The sequence below is a fragment of the Equus asinus genome, chromosome 10 (genome assembly GCF_041296235.1).
Source record: "Equus asinus isolate D_3611 breed Donkey chromosome 10, EquAss-T2T_v2, whole genome shotgun sequence".
NCBI lineage: Eukaryota > Metazoa > Chordata > Mammalia > Perissodactyla > Equidae > Equus > Equus asinus.
In genome coordinates, this window is record NC_091799.1 from 16,936,014 (window position 1) to 16,951,955 (window position 15,942).

Sequence of the window (15,942 nt, forward strand, 5' to 3'; positions counted from 1 at the left end):
TGCGGGGCCGTCCGCGCCTGCCATCTTTGTGCGTGGCTCTGACCCTATCTCGAGGAAGAGCAGAGGACATTGCCCTGTCAATCTGGTTGTGCTTTCCTATCACTGTGAGAGTAACGGAATGAGAGGGGCGCACACCACTGCCTCCAACGGCTTGGACGGCGCTGGGAGGTGGGAGAGAGCGAGCTGGACATCACTCCGCCCGCCCCTCGCCCCTCGCCCCGGGCCCCACCGCCTCGCGCGTCCCCCAACTGTTCTCTGCGCCGGGCCCCGCCCCCGGCCCCGCCCCCGCCCCGCGCCCGCGGTCAGCCGCGGGGTTCGCTGCCAGCGGGAGGCCCCGCCCCGAGCGTCCTCTGCCCCGGGACTGCCAGTCCGCCGCCCTCCGGGCCCCGAGGGTGGGCGCGGGGCCGCCTCTCCTGGGCGGCGGCGGTGACTGGGCGATCTTGGCCCGGAAGCTCTAGCGGGGACCCACCGACGGCGGCGGCGGCGCGGACTTTGTCCCGTGCGAGGGGCGGAGCGGACCGTGTGTCCGCGGGCGGGCCGCAGGGATGTTGGCCTTCGCAGCCAGGACCGTGGTGAGTGCGGCCGGGAGCCCGGCCTGGCGGGCCCTGGACGGGGCGGGCGGGTCGCGGGCCGGGCCAGCCGTGCACCTGCGCCCGAGTGGGGGAAACGGGCCGTCGAGGCGACGCGGCCGGGCAGCTGCCGCGCAGCCCAGCCTGCAGCCGCTGGGGTGGAGTCGACAGGTGGGCTTCCCCCATTTGGCCGGGCAAGAGGCTGAGGCTCAAGGTCAGAGGCCGGATCGAACCCACGGCCGATGGCGCTAAATTCCAACGACCCGGAAAAGACAGTGGGCACCTTGGTCTCAGGCAGCATCTCACCTTTAGACCCCGAGCCAAGGAGCAGAGAGACGGGGAGTGCCTCTCTCACGGTTGTTCTCTGACACACACCCTTCGTACGCTCAGCCTGGGCCGTTTCTGCCAAGGCTAGAGCCACTTCTCCAACCCCATCCAGCTGGTCAGCCTCCTTTGGCTTGTCAGATGGCTCCTGGGGAACTGTGTGTGGCCAGAGAAACTCACGTGGAGGTATCGGGCTGGGCTGCTCAGACATCTTCAGCACTGGCGGGAGGCAGCAGGTGGCAGCTCCATGCCCTCCCTCTCTACCAGTCTCTCCCCGAACCTGGCCACATCCAGCCTCCAGTCCTCCTCCGAGGGCAGCCTGGAGCAAGCAGTGCTGCTCTCCTGATTTGGATTCCTGCTCTCTCTACTCCAAGCATATCTCCGCTTGTATCTCCCTCTGGGCCAAGAAGAATATTCCGGTCCCAGAGGGCTGAGAGTACCCATCTGGGGCCAGTAGTGGAGAGCCTGTTGCAGGTCTTCCAGGACCCTAAGGCTCCACCTCGCCCTTGCCACTGCCACCTGGGTTGTGTCCCCCATCCCACAGACAGCATCTAGGCCATTGTCCAGGACCTGCCGGGTGGCCTGATCACTTGTTCTGTTGTTAATACTGTCAAGCCAGTTTCACCTCCTGTGTACAGCAGAATGGGACACTGGCCCATCTTTCTGCACCATCCTCTCACCTTCTGGGCTTTATGAGGCAATGCTCCATTGCTATTGACAGGGTTTTCATGGCCAATTTTTCAGAAGTGGGTGGCCAGGTCCTTCTTCGTAGTTTGTCTTAGTCTGGAAGCTCTGCTGAAACCTATCCACCGTGGGTGACCCTGCTGGTATTTGAAATACCGGTGGCAGAGCCTTCACCATCACAGCAACATGCAGCCACCACAGTGTCACAACCGACAGATGGAGGGTGGAGTTCCCTGACCGGGAAACGATCCCCAGCTTGAGAGCACCAAATCTTAACCACCTAACCAGGGCTGGCCTGATCACTTTACTGCCAGGGAAACTGAGGCAAGGAGAGACTTAGCCAGAATCCCCTGGATCTGGTGACTCAAATCTAGCCCAATCCCAAAGCCAGCATCCTTTGGTTTATTTTGTTATTTTTTTCTTCTTCTTCTCCCCAAAGCCCCCCAGTACATAGTTGTGTATTTATAGTTGTGGGTCCTTCTAGCTGTGGCATGTGGAAGGCCGCCTCAGCATGGCCTGATGGTCAGTGCCATGTCCACACCCAGGATCTGAACCGGTGAAAACCCTGGGCCGCGGAAGTGGAGCGCGCGAACTTAACCACTCGGCCACGGGGCGGCCCCTCTTTGGTTTATTTTTAATCCCCCAAGTCCTCTACTCTTGGTGCCCAGCTGAATAAGCCAAAGTTCGAGAGAACCAGGCTTTGGTGGAAGGGTAGCCTGGAAGGACCCCCAGGAGTCCTAGAGGGAAACGGGGCGTGGGCAGGGCTCTTTGCAGCCACTGTGCGCTTACGCCCTTCCCCGTGTCTGCTCCCCTGCACCAACCCCAATTTTCAGGACTGATTTCAGGGTTGTGGTTTAACCTCAGCAGCCAGGCAGTTTCTGCTCTCCAGCCAAGTTTTCCCTCATCAAACAGACCTTGTAGATTCCAACAGGTGGACTTTTTAATACCTCTTGGCTTGTCTCCCTGGCACTGGGCCCATCCAGAGAAGAAAGGAGAAAGTTTCCCAGGTTTTCTCCTATTCCAGTGCCTATAGCCAGCCCTCTCACCTGTTCCTGATTCCTCCGCTTCTAGAAGCTGGGGCGGGTGGAGCAACTGCTCCTGCTGCTGCCACAACCCTGGATGCCACCACAGCCACCAGAGTCAGTCTCCACTGCCGTCTCTGCCTCCCCCCTGAATCTTGACTCTTTTCTCTTTCCAGCCGGGGCAAGTGGCTGTCTCTTGCTAGGTTCTGCTCGCCCACTTGGTAGCACAGTTAGTCTTAGTGATCCAGCCGAGGCAGACAGACAGGGCTCAGAACCTCAGTCCTGCCATGGAGGACGGGCAGCAGAAAGAGAAGGTATGGAACGGAGCCTCTGCTACTTGCCTCTCCACTGCTGCCAGCAGCCTCAGACCCTCCCACCTCTCTTTCTGCCCGCCTCCAGAGTCTCCTGGATTCTCTCGCTCTGCCACTTCTCACCCTCCTTGCCAGGCCGCTCAGCTCTCTCTTGCTGCAGCGCTGTCCCCGTGGCACCCCTACCCCTACCCCACAGACAGGAGAAAGGCCAAGGCCTCCACCCTCGCCGAAGCGTGCTGTCATCATCTGGCTCCCTCTGATTTTCTCTTCTTCCTTCTTATTTCATAACCTGGCAAGGGTGGGAGAAAAGGAAGTGGGGACCTCTGGGAGGGAGCAGTCACCTCACTGCTGGCTGGCTCGTCATCCCAGGATGAGAAAGGCAGGGCCCTGTGCATCCAGACAGGTGAGAGATCCCTCACCTGTGCCATCCACAACAGGTGCCATTCGTCCTGCCTTAGTTCCACTGAGCCCTGCCAAGATCAGTGGCCACACTCCCCCGCCCCCTCCCCACCTGCATCTCCAAGCCCCTGAGAGGCGGGGACAACTACCGCTTCTGGGCTGGGAAGCCAGGGCGGGCACCACCCAAGAGGCTGGCCCTGCCCCCAGGGATGGACACATAAGTGCCAGGACTGCAGCTTTGGGATTGCCAGGGCCTCCCAGAGCCGAGAGAGAATGATCAAGATGTTCCATCTGCAGGTGAAGCCCTTGGGCTTCCTCAAGCCCTCCTCCTTGACGCGGGTTTCCGGCCGCTTCAAGGCGCACCAGGACTCCCTGCCCCGGCTGCCCGTGCCCCCGCTGCGGCAGTCCCTGGACCATTACCTCAAGGCGCTGCAGCCCATCGTGAGCGAGGAGGAGTGGGCCCAAACCAAGCAGCTGGTGGAAGAGTTTCAGACCTCGGGGGGCGTGGGGGAGCGCCTGCAGAAAGGGCTGGAGCGCAGGGCCAGGAAGACGGAGAACTGGGTGAGTGAGAACAAGGGAACACCGTGGACAAAGGTGCCAACAGCCCGGCCTGCTTGGGGACAGAGGCTGGAGTGGAGAGCAAGGGCAGGGGTGCCCGGAGAAGTCACTTGGGCTTGAGCTCAGAGGGGGCCACAGGCTGGCTTCAAGCAGGGCATTTGCGGTGTTTGTGACAGATCGCCCTGGTTCTGTGTCTCAATCTGTCCGCCAGTGCGTTCAGCTTGTGGAAATGTGTCTACACTGATGCTCCATGCACTTTTCTGTATGCGTCTTATGCCTCAACATAGAGTGAAAAAGACCACCCTGGCTGCCGGGAGGGAAGCGAAAGTGGGGTGGGAGGCAGGTGGGCAGGCTGGTGCCATCGCCCGAGGGAGAGGCTGGCGCGGACAGGGTAGAAAGGCGTTCGGGCCAGGACGTGTGTTAGAAGCAGCACCAGTGGCCCTTGCTGCTGGGGGCCGGGGGTGGGGGGAGCAGTTCTGGCCTGACTTAACTGCACTGGGGGAGGGAGAGATGGGGATGGCCGGGAAAGAGCAGGTGCGGGAGGGAACCGAGCCAGTTCTGGAACAATAAAGTGGGAGGCGCTATGAGGGGAGTGGGGGCTGCACAGAGGAGGGTGGGCCGTGCGTTCTGAGCCTCGGCAGGTCCGGGCCTCAGTCTCCAGAATCAGGCAGCTGGCCCCAGAAGGTGCTTAGAGAGTCTGGGGTCCGGCAGTTTTCCAACTTTGTTTAGCCCAGAACTCCTCTTCAAACAGAAGCTTCTGGCTAAAGGGGTGAGGTCCCACCTTCCACACTCACAGGGCCCCTTAAGGGGCTCTGCCACTGCCCAGCAGATTCTCTCTGGGAGAATGCCCACATCTGCAGGGTTCCCCCCATTTCCTGAACTGTGGCCAGAAGCTCTGAGATCCCTGGTGGAGGGGGGCCCCTGGCTAAAGGGCAGCCCAGCTGTCCCCAAGGGGAAGAAGCTCCTAGCTGCCCCTCTCTGATCTATAGATGAGGAAACAGAGGCCCAGAGAGGTAGATTGAAAGCCCAGAGCCACACAGCAGCTCTCAGGGAGGTCCCAAGCTATAGAGGAGATCTGGCTGATCAGGGACCATGTCCTCTGGCCACAAGTCAGCAGACAGCAGTTGCCCAGTGATCTGCTGTGCAACCTGGGCATGTTGCCCTCCCTTGCCTCTTGCCAAAGGCTCATGACTAGTGGCCTGGTGCCACAGGCCATCAGGTCCCCAAGGGGAATCTGTGGTGAAGAGGCACGTCCCACTGCTGTTTGAGATGGGATGAGGAAACACAGTGGGAGCCCGGTCTCCAGGGATTGAGGGACCTGCCAGAGAGGCCTGTACTGGCCCTGTGCTCTGGGGCACAGCGAGGGGATGTTGCAGTCAGCACATAAGGCCCAAGGGTGAGTTACACAGCCCCAAGACGGGAGCCTGTCACAGCATGTCCATGGCTGGTCCCCAGAGAGACACTGCTCACCTGGTGGAAACAGCCTCACCTCTGGCAAAGGCCAGACCGCTGGGTGGAGATGCAGAGTGGGTCACCCACATCTTGTCACTAGTGTGATGATTTATGCTCACAGTGAGCTTCCTCCAGATCTCCCTGACCTTGAGGTCCAGGCGGGTGTCCACTCCCCACTCTGCCGCCCACGACACTGAGGCCACAGAGGACCAGGGTCCCAAGGGCCGCACTGAGCCCTGGGCTCCTGTCTCCATGGAGACGCCTTCTGCAGACTTCCTTTTTATGTATCTTTCTTTTTTCCTTTCTGTCTATCAGACATGCATTTTTATTTCTAAAAGTAGTAAAATCATTGACTAAAGATTTGTAAGATAAAGCAAAAGGATTCACATTGCTGCCTCTTTCCTCCTGCCCGCTCGCCCTCCCCACCCGGTTCCCTGACAGCCCTTTTCCCTCACTGCTTCTCTTGCTAATGCTGGTTGGCTCAGGCTGAGGGGAAGATGATGGAATGCTGCTGGTGGGTTTAGGCGGGTGGGGGTTCTAGATCTGAGCATTCACTTTGAGAATCTGTGCTCCATAGAGAGGCCAGAGGGGGCCCAGCCTGGTCCCCTGGGCCTGGTGGCTATGGGGCACCAGGTCCCTGCCCACCCCTCCTCACAGGCTCTGGTTCTTTGCCCAGCTGTCCGAGTGGTGGCTTAAGACAGCCTACCTCCAGTACCGCCAGCCCCTGGTCATCTACTCCAGCCCTGGTGTAATGCTGCCCAAGCAGGACTTTGTGGATCTGCAGGGACAGCTCCGGTGAGTGGCCGAGGCTGGGGCAGGGCCAGGGGGCAGCAGGAGCAGGGCTCCAGGCATTTTCAGGGCCCTGAGGGCCACTTCCCCCAGGAGACTGGAGGGGCCCCAGCCCTGTTCATTGTCTTTCATCCCCACAAACAGCCTTATGAAGTAGGGAACATCATCCCTATTTTACAGATGGGGAAACTGAGGTTCAGAGCAGTGAAGGGACCTGCCCAAAATCACTTCTCAGAATTAGCCAATCCGGGACAGGCAGCAAGGTTTTCCCGGCTCCAAAGCTTCATAACTGTTAACCACCAAACTGGGGACCAGGTCCCTCCCCTCCCCCTATGCCTGAAGCTACCCCTCTCCCCAATTCTGGCCCTTCACCCCTCCTTCCCTCTCTTCTCAGCTGGCTCCAGGGTGACCTTTGTACACAGTCCCTTTTTCCACATTCGGCCATGTCACTTGCCCTGGCCTCTGTTCCAGTCCTACCTAGGATAAAAATACCAGTGACAGGGATCTCCTGCCCAAGGGCTAGCCACTCACAGCCACCACCTGCTTCTCTTAAAGGGACCAGGGCTCCCCGGGAAGGGCCAGGGGTTCAGGGCCAGGAACTCTAGCCCATGTTCCCCATGTTGGGGGTCAGGGGCAGCCCCAGGCATTAGGCATGGTTGGTGTGGCCCAGACAGTCCAGGGAGGAAGGCCAGCTTGAGGGAGGTGGCCTGGGGGACACAGAGGCCCAGAAACAGGAAGGGACATAGCTAAGGGGACACCACAAGCCACTGCCCTCCCATTCCCACTCCCCCTGCCCCGAGGTCCCAGGTCCCTCCATAACTGATGCTTCAGAGCTGGGTGACCTCCTTCCAGACTCTAGGCTATATGGACCAGAGCCTCAGGCCCTTTGGGGTGGACTCAGCCAGTACTGACCCGTAATCCAGCCATAATCATGCTGCCATTTATTAGCACCTAAATCCTGTTAGGTGCTTGGCCACCAGCATCTCCCTGAGCCCTCCTGACAGTCCTCCCACTAGAAATTAGAAGAAAGCAGGTTCAGAAGGGTGAGCTGGGACTTGAACACAGGTCCTGCGCCTGGACTTGGCCCAGCATCCTGCAGCAGCGCCTGAGGAGTGGAGCAGTTCGTCTCCTCTCCTGCCTCGGCCTCTCCCTTCACCCAGCGGGCGTCTGACCCAGGGACCTCCTTTGGTTGGAACGTTCACACAGCTTCTGATTGGTTTCCCCAGGTTCGCTGCCAAATTGATCGAGGGTGTGTTGGATTTCAAGGCCATGGTTGACAAGTGAGCAGCCCTGCCCTGCCCTGCCCCTGCCCCACCCACCTAATTATTCACCCAGTGACAGCCCAGCCCCAAGCCCTGGCCCAGGACGTCAGCCCGTGTGCTGGGCAGACCCAGAGCCCGGTGCCTTTCTCTTCCTGTTGGCCTGGCCTCTTTTGGGGTTAGGGAGACAGAGCATGGGCATTGGGATGCCTAGGTACTCTGCTCCAGCTTCTGGGACCTCTTCCTGGTGACATCCCGAGAGACCCTGGAATTGGCATCCCAGCCAAAGAGGACCTCGGGAGTTGACTCGCTTCTTCATGTCTTCTGTGTCAAACTGAAGTGCAGAGAAGGGAAGGGAGTATCCGGGGTGACTCACAAGCAAGGCCTGTCCAGGGTGGAATGCAGGCCTCCTGACCCCAGCCCAGCCCTGACAGACCCCCTGCTCATGCTGAGTGGGAGTAGGGACGTGAGGGGCGCGACACTGCTATGTGAGCCCCCGCGGCCTGGCCCAGCAGCTCCCTGTTGGTCCTGCCCTCCTCCCCGCTGACCATGCCCCTGCCCCCACAGCGAGACCCTGCCCGTGGAGTACCTGGGGGGAAAGCCGCTGTGCATGAACCAGTACTATCAGATCCTGTCCTCCTGCCGCGTGCCGGGCCCCAAGCAGGACTCGGTCATCAACTTCAGCAAGACCAAGAAGCCGCCCATGCACATCACCGTGGTGCACAACTACCAAGTGGGTGGGCCCCCTGAGGCCTCATGCCCACGCCGCTACCAGGGAGGAGGCCGCCAGGCCAAAAGTCAGCTTCCCCAGTTCACCTGCCCCTGGACTCCCCAGGATAGGCATGCCCTGGGCGTCTCCACTGGGGCCCGGCGAGGCCCTGGCCTGACGGAGGGCAGGAGGGGCTGTGGGCCTACCCCACAGCCTGGGGAGAGCAATGCAGGGACGTCCTCCCCGTCTCACCTTTGGCCCAACCCCATCCCCTCCTCGGGGCCTGGGATGGTGCTGGCTGTGACCTCTGGGCTGCCAAGGCCAGGAGGCGGCTGGGGTGGGAGGTGACTGCTGCCAGTCTGAGACCCCACCAGCCCCCTTCTCTCCACCTGCCTGTACCCTGACAGTTTTTTGAGCTGGATGTGTACCACAGCGATGGGACGCCCCTGACTTCCGATCAGATCTTCACGCAGCTGGAGAAGATCTGGAACTCGTCACTGCAGACCAACAAAGAGCCCGTGGGCATCCTCACCTCCAACCACCGCAACTCCTGGGCCAAGGCGTACAACACCCTCATCAAAGGTGCCCCCGGGAGGGCATGGGGAAGGGAGGGAGGCCCACATCCCAGCCTCTGCCCACACTAGGCCCTGGGCGGCCACATTTCTCACTGAGTCCTCTCAACTCAGGTTGGGTGTTGTCGGCTCCATCTCTCAGATGAGGATCCTGGGCTCAGTTGGGTTAATTTAGTTTCCCTCTATTAAGTAGCAAGTTGCAATGAGAGTCCAGTCCTCAGACTGAGGAGCCCACCTTTACCTCCACATTCCCCCCAAATCCTCTGTTGGTCACGGGCGTCATCCCCAGAGTCAGACTGCCGCACTGACCCTGGGCTTCTGTTTCCTCGCTTCTAAAGTGGGTCAGGTGTTGGGCCCTGCCTCACGGGGTGCTGCAGGGCCCTAGTGAGTATCCAGCTCTGAAGCCAGCTCTTAGCACTCAGTGAATGTTCTGGAGGCCTCCGAGGCCTCCCCAGGCCTGACACTCTCCCCGTCTTGCGTCTTCCCCACCATGCCTCCACAGACAAGGTGAACCGAGACTCGGTGCGCTCCATCCAGAAAAGCATCTTCACCGTGTGCCTGGACGCGCCCGTGCCTCGGGTCTCAGAGGACGTGTACCGCAGCCGCGTGGCCGGCCAGATGCTCCACGGCGGGGGCAGCAAGATCAACAGTGGCAACCGCTGGTTCGACAAGACGCTGCAGGTGAGGACCAGGCTGGGCCATGACTCCCACCCCAGACACACACCCAAATTCAGCCCACTGCAGCCTCGGGACTTCCTGCCCCTCCACCTGAGCATCCCGGCCTCCCAGCTTGTAAAGCTGGTGGGAAGCCAGCAGGTGAACGCGGCTGTAATTACCAGACCATCAGCATGTCATTACTGGGCCTGGCCCAGAAACTGCTGTCACCCCCAACTCACCCCTGCAGCACGTCAGAGAGAGCCTGCGATGTGGGCCAGGCAGAGCAGTGCGATCTCAGCCATGACTTTCCGTCTCTGCATCTGTGAAATGGGGTGGTGGTAGGACTCCCGGAAGGGTAGCTGCAGGGACTCAGTGAGGTATGTCAGCACGGGACGTGCGTGGCATGGCCTGGGATGGGCCCCCGCTGAGTGTTAGCTGTTGTTCATAACAGTAATGTCAGCACAACCCCTTAGGTGGCTTTAGAGAGGCTCTTCCCACTGGACCCAGCCAGAGAGCGGTTCCGGGGGCCTGGCTAATGCCCCGTTTCCCTCCGCAGTTCATCGTGGCCGAGGACGGCTCCTGTGGGCTCGTTTATGAGCACGCAGCAGCAGAGGGGCCCCCCATCGTTGCCCTTGTGGACCACGTCATTGAATTCACGTGAGTGTAGTTCTGCCACTCTCCACCCAGGTCCCCAGCTCCAGTGACAGGTGACACATAGGCAACAGACTGGCTCCTCCCTTACGCCTGGGAATCTGTTTCTTCCAAGGGAGCCAGAAGAGGGCCTGGGTTTTAGAGTCAGTCAGACCTGGGTTGGAATTCTGGCTTTGCCACTTCCCAGCTCCGTGACCTTGGACAAGTCTCTTCCCCTCTCCTGGCCTCCTCCGTTTGGCCACTTGAAAGCTGGAGTGAAACAGTTTTCAGAAAAGCAAACCCAGGAGTCTCCTGGGGCTGGCCCCCTCCAGCTTCAGGGACGCATCCTCCCCACCCCAATCGCAGGGGTGGGCTAGGGACCCAAGCACCAGCACGAGCCTGAGGCCCTGTGTCTCCTGCAGGAAGAAGCCTGAGCTCGTGCGGTCTCCCATGGTGCCCCTGCCCATGCCCAAAAAGCTGCGCTTCAACATCACCCCTGAGATCAAGAGCGACATCGAGAAGGCCAAGCAGAACCTCAGCATGTAGGTGCTGGGCGCTGGGCCGCAGGCCTGACAGCCTCCCGTCGGGGCTATCGTTATACCTGGCTCATTCTGAGACCACTCTTGGGCCCTCCCTGGGGTTGGCAGGGCCACCAGGTGCCTGCTCCTCACCTGCCCTCTCCCTCCCCAGCATGATCCAGGACTTGGACCTCACTGTGATGATGTTCCATCACTTTGGGAAGGACTTCCCCAAGTCGGAGAAGCTGAGCCCGGATGCCTTCATCCAGATGGCACTGCAGCTGGCCTACTACAGGTGCGCCCTGCCCTGCCTGCCCGTGAGGGAGGGCTGAGACCTGGGGCAGAGGTGGGGGCGACCTGCCAGGGGTGTGCTTAGTGCCGTCTCCCACCCAGGATCTATGGGCAGGCCTGTGCCACGTACGAAAGCGCCTCCCTGCGCATGTTTCACCTGGGCCGTACCGACACCATCCGCTCAGCCTCCACAGACTCGCTGACCTTCGTCAAAGCCATGGATGATTCCAATGTGGCGGTGAGAGGTCTGGGGTGAGGATGGGGGCGCTGGGCTTGAGCTCTCTCCCTTCCTGTTCATTCTGTTGACACGTGCATTGAGTACCTACTATGGTGGGCAGTGGGAATCTAACAGAAAAAGGAGCCATGAGTTTAGTCCTGAGCTTTCTGGCAGCCAAAGAGAAAAAGGAATTATTCGTTCATTTGCTCATCGGCAATGAGCATCTGCCCTATTCAGGCCTTGGCTGGGGACTGACTAGAGAGATGGCAGTTCCGGTTCCTGCTCTCAAGGAGCTCAGCATCTAGGTCCAGGTGGGGAGTGGGCTGCTGAGGTGGGCAGCAGGGACAGGGCAGGGACAGCAACTCCCTCCTACCCTCACCCCCCAGGGGCAGCAGAAGGTGGAGCTGCTGCGGAAGGCAGTGCAGGCCCACCGAGCCTACACTGATCGGGTGAGTAAGCCCCTCTTGTCCCTACTTGCTTGACCTGTGACATTTCCCACCTGTCTGTCCATCTGTCTGTCCATTCCTGCAGCAAATGGCTGCTCACCCTCTCAGCATCAGCCATCCCTCCCCTGAGCTTTGGTGCACCCGGAGTGAGGCTGAATATCCCCATTTTTAAGTTGGAGAAACAGAGGCCGAGCCCAGTGGCTGCCCTGTCCTGGCGTGGCCTCTGGCTCTTGTGTCATGCTCTCTCCCCAGTACCCCTGGAGCCGGGAAGCTGAGGGTGTGCACAGTCTGGCAGACAGTGGGGTTCCTGCCCTTTGACAGCTTGTGCTGCAGTCAAGGGGATGCAGGGCTGGGCTCCCATCTGCTCTGGCTCCGAGCACCTGTGTTTGCCAGGCTCTGCCCATCTTACATGCAGACATCCCATGAGGGGAGTTCAGTGACAGTCCCCATCGTACAGATGAAAACACTGAGGCTCCAAGATATAAGTGACCTGCCAAGATCCCACAGCCGGGATGGGGCCAGGCCACCCAGCTCCAGGCCTATGCTCTTAAATCTTGCAGTGTCCTGCCTCCCTGGGCCTCAGTTTCCCCATCTGTGAAGTGAGGGCTCTCCTGCCTGGATGCTCTGGTCTCATGAGTCCAAGGGGCCAGTGGATGAAAGAGGTGTTGCTGCCACGGGTTCTGAGGAGGGCAGCAGCACCCTGTGGGCCCGCGGCCCCTGCTCCTGACAGCTCCCCCTCCTGCAGGCCATCCGCGGGGAGGCCTTCGACCGGCACCTGCTGGGCCTGAAGCTACAGGCCATTGAGGACCTGGTGAGCATGCCAGACATCTTCATGGACACCTCCTACGCCATTGCCATGCACTTCAACCTCTCCACCAGCCAGGTGGGCCATTGCCCCAGAGCCATCTAGGGGTCCCTGCCCTCTGGGCCTCTGCCACTGCCCTGGGGGGATGGAGAAGAACCCACTGGAGCTAGAGCTGGACACAGGCTGCACTGAATGGAGCCCCGGTCCAGAACGTGGTCAGACCTTAGTGATGTGGCCCACCCAGGCCACGACAGGCCCGCTGAGAAGAAGCTGAGTTCTGGCAGAAGAGCTAGGGTCAGGGGCTTCGCTGGGACCCCCCCCCCCCGCAACAGGAGAATCAGCTTCATTCATTCACTGGTCAGACATGAAGGAATGTGTGATCTGTGCCAGCCTGTACTGGGCACGGGACACATCAGGGACAGACCACTGGCCCTGCCCCAGGGACTAGTGACCCCCCCCCCCAGGAAGTGCTGGGGGGTCCAGGGAGTCCCAGGGAGGGAGCAGTTGAAGCCCCCTGCAGGAAGGTCAAGGAAGGCTCCGCAGAGGGATGACACCAGAACTGCCCCTAAAGGATGAGCGCGAGTAACCAGGTTGCTGGAGAAGAGAACGGGGCACCTGAGGCAGAGCACAGTTGGAGCAGAGCTACCGTGGGGCTGGGGGTAGCCGGCGGGGTAAACATGAGAGCCTTGGTCCTGTGCTGTCCCCAGGTCCCTGCCAAGACAGACTGTGTCATGTTCTTTGGGCCCGTGGTCCCAGACGGCTATGGTGTCTGCTATAACCCCATGGAGGCCCACATCAACTTCTCCGTGTCGGCCTACAACAGCTGTGCCGAGACCAACGCTGTCCGCCTGGCGCACTACCTGGAGAACGCACTCCTGGACATGCGTGCTCTGCTGCAGAGCCACCCCCGGGCCAAGCTCTGAGCCTCCCCTGCTCAGGCCTGCCACTGCCACAGCCAAGCCACCTTGGGGTGGGCCACCCACCAGGGCTCCCCTCCTTTGCTCTTTCTCCCCCGGGCCCTGCAGGTCTGACTGAACCAGGGACAGCACCCCCAGCAGGGCCTGCAGGCCAGAGCCAAGTGCCTGTGGTGGGTCATCCCCAGTACCTGCAGGGCCAAGTTCTGGGCTGAGTTCAGAGGCTGAGCAGGACGTAGGCCAGGAGCCCAGCGAGGCCACCGAGGCCTCCCCCGGGGAAGGAACCCGCTGAGCGTCCCTCAGGCTGGGAGACTGGGAGGACCTTTTTTCTCCAGCTCAGCTCTGGCCAGTCCCTACCATCTGCACAGCTGGGGTCTATACGCCAATCCCCAAGCTCCCGAGGACCTAGAGGCAGGATTACCTGGAGCTGGGGGCTCCAGGCCCCGCCAAGGCTAAGATGCCGGGATGTGAGGTATACTGGTGAAGGGCTCGCCCAAGGCCTCGCCTCAGCCCCACCCTGCATCGCGCTGCCATCTCCAGTGTGGCTGCCGTGCTCTTTTGAATAATGTGGCTCAAGAGCTCCCGCTCGCTTGCTTTCACTCAGCTCGGTTCCTGACCCACGTTCCTGGTTGTATCGTAGAAATGTGAGGTGATTAATAAAGGGGGAAGTTTTTGGTGAAGAGGTGTTTCAGCCAAGGAGGGGGGCAGGGTGGGGGCGGACGCCTTCTACCGGCTTTCTCTGCGTCTGGGAGCTGGTGTCCAAGCAGCCAGTGGCCCAAGGGCTCCCAGAGGAGCCAAGAGGAAGGGACTTCAGGCCTGGGTCAGGGAGCCAAGGGTCAGCTCCGACCTCAGGGCTCTGGGCCAGAATGGCCCCAGACTCAGGGCTGTGTTCACAGACAGCTCCCTCCTACCCATGACTTGGGCCTCTCCAGTCCCATGGGCTGTGGGTGGGGACAGCTCTCCCAGGGGGCTGTGGGGCCCTGTAGCCTCGGGTCTGGAGGGCTGAAGTGTGTGATGGATACCCAGGGCCCAAGGCCTCATCCTGCCACCCCCAGCTGAGCCCAGCAGGAGTGGTGGCTGAGCAGGCACACACCCCCAGCGCTAGCCACTGCCTGGGGCCACCTGATCAGAACCCTCTACCTGCCCCCAGCCCCATGCACCTGGCAGAGGCAGGGTGTCCCCCCAAAGTCAGCTGGGCTGTTTGTAGAGAGAAGAGTCTCCCTCTGAGGGACACTCTGGCCCTGAGGAAGGCACATGTGAAACCCAAGAGCAGAGGCCAGGGCGATAGGGCGGGAAGGTCACCGAGCCTGTGAGCCAGGTGCTTCGTGGCCTGGCTGACCTGCAATGGTCACGAGTTTTCTCCATTTTTCAGATGAGGAAACTGAGGCTCCAAGAAGGCATACCACTTACCCAGAGTCCCAGGGAACAAGAAGTGGACCCCAGACCATGGGGGTTGGGGGGTGTTGTCCTAGGCCTGGTGGCTCCTCGGGACCCCAGCAAGGCCAGCAGGGTGGGGTAAAGCCAGGGGAAGGGGGATGTGAGTGCCTGTTCAGGGGTCACGAGCATGGGGACCTGGCAGAGAATTCCCCCACGACAGCAGGCGCGCCTTGCCCCGCTTAGGCTGCCCTTGGCGTCCCCCAGCCTGGGTCTTGTCTGTACAGTGCAGGTACGCTGCTCCCTCTGCAGCGCCTGGGAGTCCCGGGAAGCAGGGCCCACGGCAGGAGTTGGAGTGCTGTGTGAGCAGTGCTGGGGAGGGGAGAGGGACCCAGGCCAGGCCGCCACACGGCCAGACACCAGGACTCCCGGAATTCAGGTTCTAAGAACCCTATGGGTCTGAGTATAAGGCAGAGTTTTTTCCCAAAAAAATAATCTTTCAGAAGTGAGAGCATCCTCTTGCATTTGAGTTGTTACACATCTCGTGATACGGAGGCTTGCTCAGTTCTTTAGAGCTGCCCAGTACTGTTGGGGGAAGACACGCTCAGACCTAAACAACCCCAGGCAGTGTCGATGGGACGCTTGGAGGTCCCCTAGTGGAACAGGTAAGGGAGAAAAAGGCAAGGAAACAATAAAGAGTTAGTAATTATTCCTTGAGGGTGTGACGTGTGACCTGAGACTTTGCAACGGTGGGATGCGGGGCAAGCACGGGCTCTAAGGTCTCAGCACCGGGAGGGAAGCGTTGGGGTCACACACTCCTACACCATTGATTTTTAAAACCCAGCTGCCTGAATGTTGTGCCAGTGGCACTTGTGGCTTTGGATAAACTTTCCAGTGACAGCGTCACACATGGAACCCAGAGGTGCTGCTGTATCTCAAACTGTTTAGCCAGTGGACCCACGATAATCGGTCAGCTGACCCAGAGGTGGTCCCTTGGGCAACCAAACCGTGATGCCAATGACACACATGAAGAACTGATTTAATTTTTTTTTGCAAAAGGAGTGAAAAAGAACGGTTCTAAATTAATATATTTTGTGCAATACATCATTTGAAATTTGAGAATGTAATAAAATTAATGAATTAAAGATTACATGGCCTTTACCTAGATCCTCTAGAAGTGTCTCTATGCAGGCTGGCATGAACTTGACTTTGGCTCTTCGCTGGCTCTTCGCGGCCGGGGCCGCGGAAAGACTTGGGCTTTATCCCAAGACATGGGAGGCTTTCAGGAAGACGCTGAGGAATGGATGGAAGGGGCCTGACTGGGTGGGGATGACAGAAGCCTGTGGCGAGGCTTGGCTGCCCGCAGGCTGGGACTGGTGGCACCTGGACCCAGAGTGGCCTGAGAGGTGGAGGAAATTGAGTATTTCACAGATGCTTATGAG

General features: G+C 59.9%; 1 protein-coding gene across 2 annotated transcripts; it reads left to right on the forward strand.

The window, feature by feature from the left end:
* The first annotated feature begins 304 nt into the window (after nucleotides 1–304).
* CRAT (carnitine O-acetyltransferase) lies at nucleotides 305–15,667 on the forward strand. 2 transcript variants are annotated; one of them, XM_044778594.2, is made up of 15 exons: nucleotides 329–572; nucleotides 2,776–2,913; nucleotides 3,607–3,870; nucleotides 5,996–6,114; nucleotides 7,335–7,388; nucleotides 7,935–8,100; nucleotides 8,484–8,658; nucleotides 9,151–9,329; nucleotides 9,862–9,962; nucleotides 10,358–10,477; nucleotides 10,626–10,748; nucleotides 10,847–10,982; nucleotides 11,348–11,410; nucleotides 12,153–12,290; nucleotides 12,920–15,667. In XM_044778594.2, the coding sequence occupies exons 2-15, from the start codon at nucleotides 2,887–2,889 to the stop codon at nucleotides 13,133–13,135; spliced, it is 1,881 nt and encodes a 626-aa protein (XP_044634529.1). In that variant the 5' UTR covers nucleotides 329–572; nucleotides 2,776–2,886; the 3' UTR covers nucleotides 13,136–15,667. The 2 variants fall into 2 exon arrangements, with proteins under 2 accessions (XP_044634528.1, XP_044634529.1); XM_044778593.2 differs by lacking the exon at nucleotides 2,776–2,913 and having other exon boundaries at nucleotides 305–572.
* Nucleotides 15,668–15,942: the final 275 nt, after the last annotated feature.